The 13064-nt window shown below is 38.4% G+C and overlaps 1 protein-coding gene across 8 annotated transcripts in view; it reads right to left on the minus strand.

The window, feature by feature from the left end:
• The window catches only part of JAKMIP1 (janus kinase and microtubule interacting protein 1), a 247902-nt gene that overhangs the window by 84056 nt on the left and 150782 nt on the right, over positions 1-13064 (minus strand). For 4 of the 8 annotated variants that reach the window (XM_037385126.1, XM_037385097.1, XM_037385107.1 and 1 more), the window contains exon 1: positions 1259-3378. Coding sequence is in view for 4 of the 8 variants with exons in the window: in XM_037385135.1 (XP_037241032.1) it covers positions 3375-3407; positions 5857-5901; positions 8648-8713 (144 nt within the window). In the remaining 4 variants the exon portion in view is untranslated. Of the gene's footprint in view, positions 1-1258; positions 3408-5856; positions 5933-8647; positions 8714-13064 lie in introns of those variants that run through there. The other 4 variants (XM_037385135.1, XM_037385144.1, XM_037385161.1 and 1 more) reach the window with 2 other exon arrangements.

Below are 13064 nucleotides of genomic sequence, written 5' to 3' on the forward strand. Positions count from 1 at the left end.
ACAAAAAGAATAAACACGCAATTCTTCTCTTGTCCCATGTTTTGATGTGTACTTTTCACACATATGGTGAATTACCTAAAATTTTACTTTTTTGGCCAGTTGTATCACTCACTGCCCTTCTGTCAGCCACACAAGGACCTAGAGCTGAAAAGTTTCAGCCACTCCTCAGCGCCTTGAGAAGCAATGATAGGTAAAAGCTACAAGTGTAGAAAGACAAAGTATAAATCCACATGGACAACAAAGTTCAAACCACTTTGGAATCTTCTCTAGATTTACCAAGCCCAGTCCCTTCTCAGACACCATGCACTCCTTGAGACCTGTAAACATAATCATGGCTCCCCCCTAGCCTGTGTAATTTCCCAAATGGAACAGGACCTTCAATTTCAAGCTCCTTGAGACACTAATGCTTTGCCTGTACTTATGATTTGTAAAGTGAATAGACGTTCTGCTCCCTGACAATGGGCATCCCTGAACACCACTGCAGAAGGAATATATAATCATAGTGGACATAATTACTCTGCTCATTAACAATTTAAAGTGGAAGCCAGATTGCCATTTTCAACTGTGCCCCAGCCTAATATCCTACTTCTAAGTTGTAAAAAAAATATAATTCTTAGTGGTATCATTTGCAGAAAGTAGCCAATAGATTAAAGCAGTGATGATGGAGCAGGCAGGAACAAATTGACACTTAAAATCATTACACTGATTTCTACTGACATATTTCTAGTACGTGCTCTTGTTTATAAATGCACTTTTATTCACTGATATAATGAAAGTTAATACGATAATTTCTAAAGTTGTTCTCAAACCTCACAATCCATTAGGCTCTACAATTCTTATGCTTCATCCTGAAAACTACTGAGTACTTCAGCATTAACCCAGGAAAGCTGTTACCACTGATACCAGAAATGAGAAAATTATTGTTTCCTTCTTTGCTTATACAGCTGGGACAGATGATTTTAAAGCTGTGTCACAGAAAATGAAAATCAGGCCCAGGATCTTGCATGGACCAAAACTACTCAGTTAACACACCTTTCCCAGCTCTATAATAGACACCAATATGCAACAGATAATAGGACTGGAATGATAACCACAGCTTTCCAAAACTATAAGTCCTGCTGGCTCAGTGCAGAATAAAACCACCATGAGTATCATGGGCAATGTCACCCAAATCAGCCAGTTTCTCTGAGAAATCTGTCACATGTGAATTACAGCGTAACAAATGCATTAAAAAAATAGGAAATGAAACTTCTCATACCTTTTCTGGTTTGTAACAAGACCATCCCCCATCTCTGCAGTGCGCTTACCGCTGCAGCCACGTGCTCCGACCATCCAACATTTGGGCTTATACTTTCCTCCCCAAAGAAGTAATGAGCAAAACCATGTCTACGCGAAGAAAGTGTTTCTCTGCCGAGTGAATCACACTTTCCACTTTCTGTTCCTTCATCAGCACCTGGTTTGGTTATCTCCAGCTCTGTTTAACTCCTCTTGTAGTCCTTCTCTTCAGGGCAATGCCAAAACTCCTTCTGCAGTGAAGGCCTCATTTTCCCACATTCTGTCATCACATCGCTAAAAGCTTTAACTAAAACATGACAAACCTCTATTTGAAAACACATTCTCTAAATGCTCGTTCCTTTTGAACAACACATTGTGAGCGATACATTCTTTTGGGGATTCAGTTTCCAGACTTCTGCACGGTCCTTGTTCCCAATGTAAGTTGTGCTTTGTATCAGGACACAGGGTTATTCAGACCCTCGCACAAGCCAGTTTGCTGCATCTGACTGAATTAATCTTGTGGAGTGCCTCGGCTCCTGCTGCAGGTAAATGACCTTGTCCGGTGATTCTCTGTGAAGAGCACAGCTCTGGTCTTACTTCAGAGCTTAAAAATTATCTGAGAAAACTGGCGGCTTCTGAGGCTGCTTCCTGCACCTTCAGCAGTGAGATATTCCGTTGCTGTGACAAATCTTTTCCTCAGCTTTCTTTGTGCTGCCATGATTGTTCTTTGCCTTATGTTATTTTTTTCAATCATAATTTCCACTTTCTGTGATGTATTATTGTATCTTATTCTACCTTATATTCATGTTGGAGTTCAGTGTGTCCGTGGGAGCAGACCTGTTTCTCTGTAGCTTTCTTTTCTATGTAGCCCTTTTAATAAAAGATGATTTTCAAAAAAATGTGAGGGAGGAGAAAGTTATCTTTTAATATTGTGCTCTTGATACTTTGATTGCCTCAACATTCCAGAAATAATTAAAATAATCTATTTTTTCATATTGCCTTTCCAGCTCTGAAACAATCCTCTTTTCCCGCTTTGAAAGAAAAGCCTAATCTTTTTGGATTATCTAAGCATTCTCCATCTTAAACAACTTTTTTCAACCTTCATTTTTTCAATCTGTGCTTCGCCAAAAATTTTTCTTGCAGTTCAGGTGATCCATGTTCTTGACTGTTTATCTACTTCTGTGGGTTGAGGTTGTGCCATTTTTGCTTCCTGGTAGCTACTCTCAACATTTTTTTATTTCACCTGGAAGGATGCCATAATTTCCAAATACCTATTTACAACTACATCTCTGTTTATCACATTTGTCTACACATCCGCTTCTTCAAGCCCCTCTTTCTTCTTGAAGAGATAACTAAACACAGCACATCATGAGTTCTCTTTTCCTGACCTCTCAGGCCACCTCCGGATCTCCCATTCTCCCAGTGCTATTTGACAAGTTATTGCCTTAATTTTTAAGAAACATTCAAAAAATCATCTCTCCCATGCAGTTCTTACTCACTTCAAAGTTTTCTTCATTCAATCTACCATCTTGCCTTTCTCCAAAACCCATCTCTTCTCCATCTGTGGTTTTCCAATTTATGAATTTAATATGAATTTTACCGCTGCGGGTTTATAAATCTCTATTCGTTTTGAACTTTGAACAGTTTTTTCCCTGTCAGCTATTTACTATAGAGAACTTATTGTCAAACACTTAGCTTTTTTTATATAGATATTAAAAAGGAGATTCTGTGTTTCCTGGGTGAAATGCAAACCACATTTGTTGAAAGCATGCAGTATGGAGACAAAAATCTCAGTACTGTAGGAAAACCGTTTGGTAGGTAACAGCTCACATAGCAGCCAGTAATTGCACTTGTAATTTTTCCAGTGTTTGGTTGGTGTGAGAGTGTAAATTCTGTTTAGATTTTTTTCAGTGTTTATGATGTGCTGGTCCTTATTTGATTATCAAACCATTCCAGCTTGAAGCTACATCTTTAAAAAAATCTCTAATTTTAAATTCAAATATTTTGCAGCTTCAAGTATTATGCAAACTCTTTTATGAAAAAAAATGCACCAATTTAAAGCTGCTCAATAAATATTTTCTGTGTTTTTGCACGTGGATTCATCTGTTCACTCCATAGGTTCTTTTAATAGCCTGTATACGAACCAAAACCCAAAAACAAAACAGAAAACAAAAACAAAACAAAGAAAAAGTCTGATGAGCTTTAGATAGATTACATTAATTTAGAAATAAGTGTTGGCATCCAGCCCTGATTTCACAGACACCACAACCTCTTTCTAAAAGTTTTACATTGGTTTCAAAATAAACAAGAATCAAAGTTCCTGTCAGTAAAGTGCCTGGTTTGCCTTGAAATAATGAACAATGTTCAAGAGTCCAACTATAGTTAAGTCTCTTCAAATAGGCTTAGCTGTGTTACATTCATCAGGACAGATTAACCTCTGGCAAAACGAACTAAAGGAAATTGCCCTCCGGACTAGCACCACAATATGATGTGCACTCCTGGAAACTTGAGAGCTGAGTAGCTACATGGCTACACAGTCATTATCCCTGTGTTATCCCCTCAAAATTCTGGTCACCAACCTTGAATCTAACCACTTAAATAGTTGCTGTTAACAGGAAGGACAGCAGGTTATATCTGCACAATGTATTTTCTGGAGACTAAGTATACTTGTAATTTTTATTTTTTTTAATATTTTTTTTCCCCCAAAGAAGACCCATAATACCAGCAGCTATATCAGCAACGAAGCCTACAGATCAGACCTAAGCCTTGAATTCATACTATTTCAAAGTATTTTAAATGGAATTTCAAAAATACTGGTGATCTCACTGTTTATTGAATGTTTATAAAGTGTCTCTAAACTTGGCCAGTATACTTTTCACAGTATTTAGAAACAAATATATTCATCCAGATGTTAGCACCTCTAACTGGAACTGCAGTCAAAAAGCTAGCTGAAACTCCAAAGACAACAGTTTGGTAACTTCCTTTAACATTACTCTTCAACTCTTTCAAATTCAATAATTACTATTACATTAACCAAAACAGCACCTGTCCTTTCCAATCTCCACAGAACAGAAAACTCAGCTCAAACTGCGGTAAGGTGAATGATGTATCACAAGGCTTCTCCTTTCCTTACACACAGCTCTATAAGCATATGCTCAATCTTTGACAAAATAAAGGAAATTTCAAAAGGAATGCCCAAAATGCTGTAAAAATATTGCTCAATTTCAACACCCATCTAGCAACCAAAAGAAAGCTACTGTAACAAATCAGTAATACCCTCAGACTACATCCCACCCATCATTTTATTGCAAAATATAAACCACATGCAGCAACGCTAGTAATGAGAGACCAGAGCCAGTTCCCAAGAGCATCAGCAGAAAGATGATAACAACATAGTGGGAGCTGAATAAACCTCCAAAAGAGCCCATAATAGGTCTGATTTCTCAAAAGTGATCTGGGCAGAAGAAAATACTGGTTCAAGCTTAATGTAAGGTAAATATAATAGCTTTTTTGGGTAACTTGTTATCATGCTCCTTCATCCTACAGTAGTTGATAACATTTCAACGGGGTTGATTATGTGCATCTCCTACTATGAGTGGATTCCATGAACATAATTCACAACAAATTCCAAAGAAGAAAAAACTTGGAAAAACTGTAAAGGTAAAAACACTGTGTATTTTCAGTTTTAAAGACCCCACAAAACAAAACAACAGCAATAACAAAACCAGTGTAAATATTCAATAGTTTTAAACCACAACTTAATCCTCTAACAGTTAGATCGTTGAGTTGCCATCCTTATGCAAAGGCAGTGTGCAACTGGCATTGCTCCAGGGAGGAGAGCTAGAACAGATTTTCTAAATTGTATTTCCCTCCTTCTGCGTGAAAGTTGAGCACTACTGCTATAGCTTCCATGACAGCTAAAGAAATTCACTGTCTTTTGCATTGAGCTGAAAGATCAGAACACTGGAAAACATAGTGGGAATGATGGTAGCATATCAAGGGAGAGCCATGGAGGTTTCTTATCCTTGCTCTTCCCGTGTTGTGTGGGCACATGGAAGGCCAGTCACATTGCAACCTTCTCATTGTCTCATAAAAGGGAAATCAGGTTATTACTTCCTGAGTTATTCTGCGGCCTTAAGGATCTTGAGGAGGTAAAATGAAACCCTTTTTCTGTATATGTGTTGATGCTTACAGGGCTTTTTAGAAAACAAAACTGAAAACCAGATAGTGTCCGTCACCTCTCTATCTGGCATGACAGAAGGTAGGATCCTACAGCAATACCTGAACTTTTAGAAAAAATGTACCTGCTCTGCAGAACTGAAAAACACCCACTGCAGTTAGGGCAGTCAGTATCTTTGGATGCAAAATCATTTCTTGTTGAAAACCCAGTAGCTTTCTGCAGAGGTCTAGGAAGGTAACTGAAGGCACCCGAGTCAGATTTTATAGGTGAGTCTTCCTCTCTGTGCAAGCAAAACCAGCATACCCTCCCCCATGGCTTCATGGTCTTATGAAGACAATTCTCAAACACGGCAAAATCTAAGAGTTAAAAAATAAGTACAAAGAGATATAAAGAATACCAACCACACGTCTTGGCGCAGTTGTGTCATCAAGGCCACAGAATGAATGCTAGTGAAAAAAACAAAAAAAGGAACAAAAACTATAACATAAGATCAAAAGAAAATGAGGAAAAAAGAAAAGAAAAAAGATGTAAGATATGTAATATGAAATCCAATGACATTATAGCAGTTAGTCTTATATCAATATTAACTGAGTTGATCTGGAAGAGAGATACAGTATACCAATCTTACTCTAAAAGGGTAACGGTACAGAATTCAGTATTTGAGGGCAGCTTTACAAATGTTAACATTTTTGGACTATGTAACTTCAGAAATATAAGGCTTGTCTTTGTGACTCAGCTAAGCAAGTACTTATAATTACACACCTGAAAGCTTTCCTGAACCAGGACTTACCAAGCCAAGGGCACAAACTAAATGCAACTTAAATGGTAGAGAATCAGTTATGAGAAAAGCATGACGTGTTTAAACAGCACTTGTTCCTTACATAACAACTCGTAGAATAAAATTCAAATTCTACATTATTATTTTGTATAGCCTTTAGAAGCAAGGCAGTTTGCTAAAGAATTTATAGGGCAAAAATACTGTCATCCTTATGTTCTGATTTGACAGAATTTTACATAAAACTCAGAAATTGAATCCATTCCTAAAGGAAAATAAAAAGCCATACTCATGACACTTTTAAGTGGCACATTGCCCTTAGCTACAACAAGCAGTGAGACTCAGCTATAAAAACTGCTTCAGAAGCAGAAGATTTCTTTCCACAGAAATAATTGTGCTCAGTATCAGCAGCATGTAGGTGTCAGTCTGCACCCACTGACATATTAAACCTTCAGAAGAAGAATGAGGTAGAAGTATATCATTCATTGATTCTCTGACAACACAACCTTCCTTTGGGCAGTCAAATTCAGAGTGGGATTTAATCCCAAGGAAAAAAAAATCAACTGTAATACAGATAGACGGAATCCCTCCACCCATCAAGGACTTGAAAGTTAATAGAAAATGATGAAGCTTTTTTGAGCTCCTGCTAATGTAACATTAAGGCAAAGAGAACGTTAATCATTTTAACTCATTACCAGCTTTCTGCTAAGCTTGTGATTAAGCTGTTTCTTTTCCAATACTTTTCTGCATCCATTTGACTGATGAACCAGCACAAATAACGTTAACTTCCATTTTCAAAATTAGCAGTCTGTCAAATCCAATACCTACTCTGCAAACTGTAATGGTAGTGCATTAAGGGTATTTTGGCAATAGCAACGTCTAGAGATTTTGGTGCTTTAGAATAGGTGGATAAACACCACTATTAGCAATAATTAACATGCAGAGATATCATCAATCCCTCAAGATTTCTCTGCTTTGAGGAGTTAACTGCAGCATCTTAGACATCACTGGCTGTTAGGCACGAACAGCTACAGGTATAGGAGGGGTCCAGGGCAGCAGAGGGCAAAGGCAGCAAAAGAGCCCTTTAAGGGGGGGATACTGGCTCTGTTTCTCTGCTAGTGGAAACGTGGATCACTGTCTTCCCGATGGATGCAGACAGACTAGCCCCAGCCAGGGAGTATTGGGGGGGATGTACAGTGACAATTAGCAACAGCAGCAGACAGCCCAGCTTCACATGGCTCTTCTGGCTCTTCCACACACCCAGCCCGGTATCGCAGTTCAAAGGGTGCAAGACCAGGTACTGCTGAGGGGAAACAACTCCTGTGGGAGCAGAAGGGGTCAAGGAAGCTGTTGAGGGAATTGGAGTAGCTGTTAGAAGTGCAATACTCCCAGAGGGTGACACAGGGAGGACTGCCACATCCAGAGAGCAGATGGACAGTGAAATTAGTGAAGGGTGAGGAAGAAACTTTCCTTCACCCAGCGAACTGCTCCCCAAAGCCTCTCTCAGTTCTGCAAATCCCACTGACCTCTTCCAACTCCCATTCAGAGTCCTTCAAAAGCCTCTGTTTGGTTGTTTTACCCCATTCTGATCCCAAAATAAAAAAAAAAAAACAAACAAAACACCAATGACTGAAAAGTCCACTAACTTCTCCATTCAGGCCAGCAGCAGGTTTATGTAGGATTAGATACCCATATGTACTGGAAACAAGGAATCTTAGGTAATGTGACTCGTCTTGGGACATAGGGACTGCTTTAGCAAAAGCAACATAACTAAAACACTTTGCTAGGGCTTAGAGTAAGACTCATTGTCAGCCCCTGACCTGCAGAACAGCCTGAACTCCACAGACATGGGAAACACTTGAGCCCATGGTCTAGGAACCTCATGCCATCTCTTGCTTGGGACCACAGGGACCAAAATACACTTGCCATTTTAAGCCTTAGAGTTTCTTCAAAAGAGGAGAAAATTTGGATCTGGGATATTAATCTGGAACTTGTTGCTATCTTAAAGCAAGAAATATTTTTTTGTTTGTAATATTTGTCACATGCACCTCATTAATTTTCAATACTTGCAAGTTTTACAAAGCAATGTTATCTAAAAGCAGGGCTCAGCTAACCAATTCTGTCAGAGACAAATCTTTATGTTGTTTCTTGGTCTAAACCACAGCTAATCCTCCCCCTTCTACTCTAATGTTTTTCCAGACCCCTTGATTCCTTTCTGTACTTGCTAGAAAACCCAGACAGCAAATAATTTTGAGCAGATTAGGGATGGAGCTTCATTTCATGCAGCAATGAGTTTTATCTTTTTTTAAAATAGATTTCATGATACTAGGTTAAGCACTATTAACATCAATGCAACAGAGAAAACTAAATTAGTATGTGGAAAAAAAGCCATTGGCATTGCCTAGGCATTTATTTACCTTTTCCTCAATTTCTTTGAGTTGCCTCTTTTGAAGTTCTATTTTATCTTCTAGTTCTCGAATTCGCTGGAATAGAAAAAGAAAAATAGACATTTTAATATATAATTTGAAAAGTATATCAATCAAAAAGGTAAGAAATAGATTACAAATTAAGGTAAGAAATGCCTATTATTAATGCAACACTTCCTTTACACTTACATTAGGCATGTCCCTGGCAGGTTTGCTCCATGTTTCCTTGAAACCATGGCATCTTAAACAAGCTACACATTCAGAACATCATGTTTACTACTAGGAAGTCTACTCATCAGTACTCATTAATCACAATTTCAACATATACACACAGAGAATTCCAATTAGCACCACAACTCTTAGAAGTTCAAAACTACTTTCTCTGCAACTGCCAGAAGTTTTTCTACTTACCTAGACAGCAGCAGATCATATTATTACATTTCAACTCTTTATTTTGCTTTCTTATAAAGCATAACTATGCTTCTGGCATAGTCACCACATAGCAGAAAAACAGCAGACATGGATTTTCAGTTCATCACCAAGACACCGTCAAGAAATTCCGCTCCATCCTATTACCAGACCCACCTCCCACCAGTCAGAGAGAATGTCCCCTTCAGCATAGTGCTCTGTATTTTTAAGGATTTTCCTTGTTCATCTCTACAAAATTTCTCAAAAAATATGACTGTTGTTGGGTCCACATATCTTAATTCGGTCCCCTTGTTTCCTTTCTGTAAGTTATGCTTTCTTGTTATTATTTTTATTTTTCTGGGCTTCTACCCTAAAAAGATGCATTTCATTACACTTTTAGTACATTGTACTTGTTATAGATAGTGTAGGTTCATAAATTATTTTCTTTTTTACAGGCAGAAACATGGAATCTCCTACTAACAGCCACTAGGAATTGAGGAGCAACTTCATACTGTCACCTTCTTTTGAGAGAACTACCTGACCTCTGCCTGGCCTACAACAGCTAAAGCTATTAACAGTTCCTGAACTTTCAAAGAGAAATTATCACCTACTGTAATTTCTATGCATTGGTCAATAAAATGAATGTAGCAGCTACTGCACCACTGCCGAATTGTTTTATTACTCCCAAACTGATTTGAACAATAGTATCTCTTTCAAAACAGCATCCAATCATTACTTACAAACCTGTGCAAGCAACTGATGTCGATAGTTGATTACCTCCATTCAGTTCAAAGACCTCAGACAGTAAGAAATGCTCAACACTCACAGTAGCCCAGGACAGCTGCAGCAAGGCATCAGCTGATCCAGTGACCATGGGCTTGAAAACTGGAAATCTAACCTGGAGCTCCCTCAACGATGAGGTACAGCCAACGCTGCAGTTCACTTTTCCTAGGGTATACTACTCTCCACACAAATATTGCAGATGGGTCACAAGAAGTAGCTTTGTTATTGTTGCTCCTGTTTTAAAATACAAGATTTTGCTAAAATGACTATTTTGAATATTATGCAGTCAAAATAAGTCAGTCAGACCCTCCACTGCATCACGCTGCAACGCTCAGAGATTTCCCCAGATAATAATAAAAGCACAAACCAGATTACCCTTGTGTGACACAACTGCCCACGGCTTTACTGACAGTAACAAATGCCCCAAGCACAGCTGAATTAATTTCACTTTTCCTCTGTTCCATTTGAATTGATTTATACTTCATCTGCTCCCTGCTCAAGGCAAGTCTATCTCTTAAGCAATCACCTTCATATACTGTATGTGGCAGGAGTATCACAATCACTGTAAAAAGCCATGGGAGGAGAAGCAGGCAGATGTAATCACCTCTGGGATCTCTGGACCATCAGGTTACACTCCTTGTTCTCTCCCACTCATTTCAGTTATGCTGGTTCCTACTTACAACCACATCCCAGATCTAAGTGACAGACTTCAACTCTCTGGGGGGTCCTCCTATGCTCTGTGATAAAATTTGACGCTGGTGAGAAAAGTGAAGAGAAGCAGTATTTTTAAATACCATTTTCACCTTCAAGATTTATCACGTGAGATATTTTTCCAATACCTGCTGAGAACTTGCCTCCAGAAAAAAAGGAAAATAAAAAAGCTCCCAAACATCTGGCGGCTTTCTCGCCTCAGGGTCTACAGCAAGTGTTCTTTTATAAAGTAACATGTTAATTAGGATAAGATGGCATTTTTCAGATTCGAGAATTCTGTTAATTAAGTAAAAATGGAGAAGTTATTATTCCCTTGTGAATTTTTAATCTTTTCAAAAGACTACAGCTATTCAGCTATTCTCTCCAGCTATTCAGAACAGTTCTAAGAAAAAAAAAAAAAGGACTGAGGCTTCTGTTTTCCATTTCCCACCCTTCACCCATCATAACTGTTAAACTTTGTGAGACAAAAGTTAGAGAATCCTTTTAAGGTGAAGAAATATACACTTTCCTAAAAATCAGTTTGAATACAAATATAACCTAGCAATTGATAGGGAGTACACATAGGGTTGAATTTCTTAGCAGTGAAAATCCACAAAAAACCTCAAAATAGCTAGATTTGTGTCAGTAAGGCAGATATATACAGGGTGGGTACAGTCAGCATGGCAGATATTTACATGTGCACAGGTGTATCTGTAGACCAGTTGCAGACTTGCCACCTAACCATAATATGTTGAAGACAGGTGATGAGTGTTTAAATAGCTGGTATTGCCCTTATGCGAGTGGAAATCACAATGACAGAAGACACACTAAAAAGAGCAAGATTTTGCAACCAACTTCTTTATTACAGAAATTAAGAGTTCAAACCTAGACAGGTCAGAATTTGTTCTAAAACACACCCGTGGGCTGGAATTTTCCAGCAGGTATCAAAGCTTGGGGCTGTTTAGTACTAGTTGTTTACTTGCTTTCCCTTGGATTACTGTATGGAGGATTATCCAGGAGGATGAAATGGGCGTAGCTATTCCTATCAGTATCCTCTGATTGCACAGGGTCAGCACTAGAAGATAACCAGCCTAGCTCGGCTATTTATACATCCTGAAAAATCTGATGTAACTCATTTATTTTCATTTAACCACAGAGATGACCTTAAAAATACATACAAATATATGCAATATATTGGCAGGAAAAAATAGATTTACACCTGTATGCAGTATTTAACACATATAAATAATTCTTTTCCCTCCATTGTACCTATCTCTGTTTGCAGCACTGTCTTGATCATACAAAGATTAACAATTTCTAAAATATGACTTTAAAAAATATAGGTAAGCTACATGCAGCAATCCTAGCTTTAAGAAAAAAAAAGTATTTTCTAGGAGTGGCAAGAGATGTTACTCAGTCAGAGGTTATATTAAACTACTGAGAAGGAAATTACACAAAAATTACACATACCAATTAAGACCAAAGGCAGGACTGCTTGAGATTCAGTTTAAGCATTTACATCTTTATCTAGTCTTCCTTTTATTTGCAAGGATTAGCAATCAAGAAGCTGTGGACTCTCAGGCTTTTAACACTTCATTAGATGCTTCCAGTGAATTCTGATTTGTTTGTTTGTCAAAGCATAACTGTGACAACAAATCACTCAGAATTATCTTATTGTTATCAATAAATTATATCTGCTTTCATGCTTCAGGACATAAACTGATGATCAGTAGTTCCAGCTTTTCCTACTCTGTCATACAGTGTTATAAGAGTTGTGCTATAAAAACTGCATTCAGCTCTACCCTTGGCAAGGCTGGGAGGGACCTTGCAGGGTAAATCCAGTGCATTTCCCACTGCACAGAAAACGATGCAAGCAAGCCACCAAATCTGCTATATCTTGCCTTCAAAGCATTGAGAAGTCCTGGTTGAGAAGAAAGCCACAGGGTGCTCTTTTGTTTATTTTCCTTTTTAAAAAGGGAGGCATAGAAGATATAGATAGATGAACTAAAACCAAACACAGTGTTTATGTTTTCTTTAAACCCCCTAGCACTGGTTCCAGTCTGAGCGAGGATTAGGGACAAAGGGGAGTGGTGTTCTGCCGGGCTCTAGCAATCCCTGTGTTCCTACAGTTAATAGCTGCCCCTCCGTCACATGAACGCACCTTTTTGGGGCTGACAGGATTCACGAGAAGAACACTGTGTTGTCAAATCATGGGGACATACAAAGGAATTACTGTAGGCAAACAAAGAGCCACAGTGAGACAAAAATAGTGCAATGAGAATGCAACCGTGAAAGAGAAGAGCATAAACATGATAACATTTGTTATTGTCAAACAATGAGTTTGTCACTGATTTTGTTACAACAGCAAATAAAAGCTCACAAAACTTCTGGATGATGGCTGGCTAGATTTGTGAATATCCCCTGTTACTACTTTCACCCGCTCCTGAGTTTTGGAGTATGGCAGGCACCTGCTTGAGAAACCATCCTTCCACTAGCAATTAAGTTTGCTGCCACTTCTGTGCAAGCC

This window comes from Falco rusticolus, chromosome 1 (assembly GCF_015220075.1).
Source record: "Falco rusticolus isolate bFalRus1 chromosome 1, bFalRus1.pri, whole genome shotgun sequence".
Lineage (NCBI taxonomy): Eukaryota > Metazoa > Chordata > Aves > Falconiformes > Falconidae > Falco > Falco rusticolus.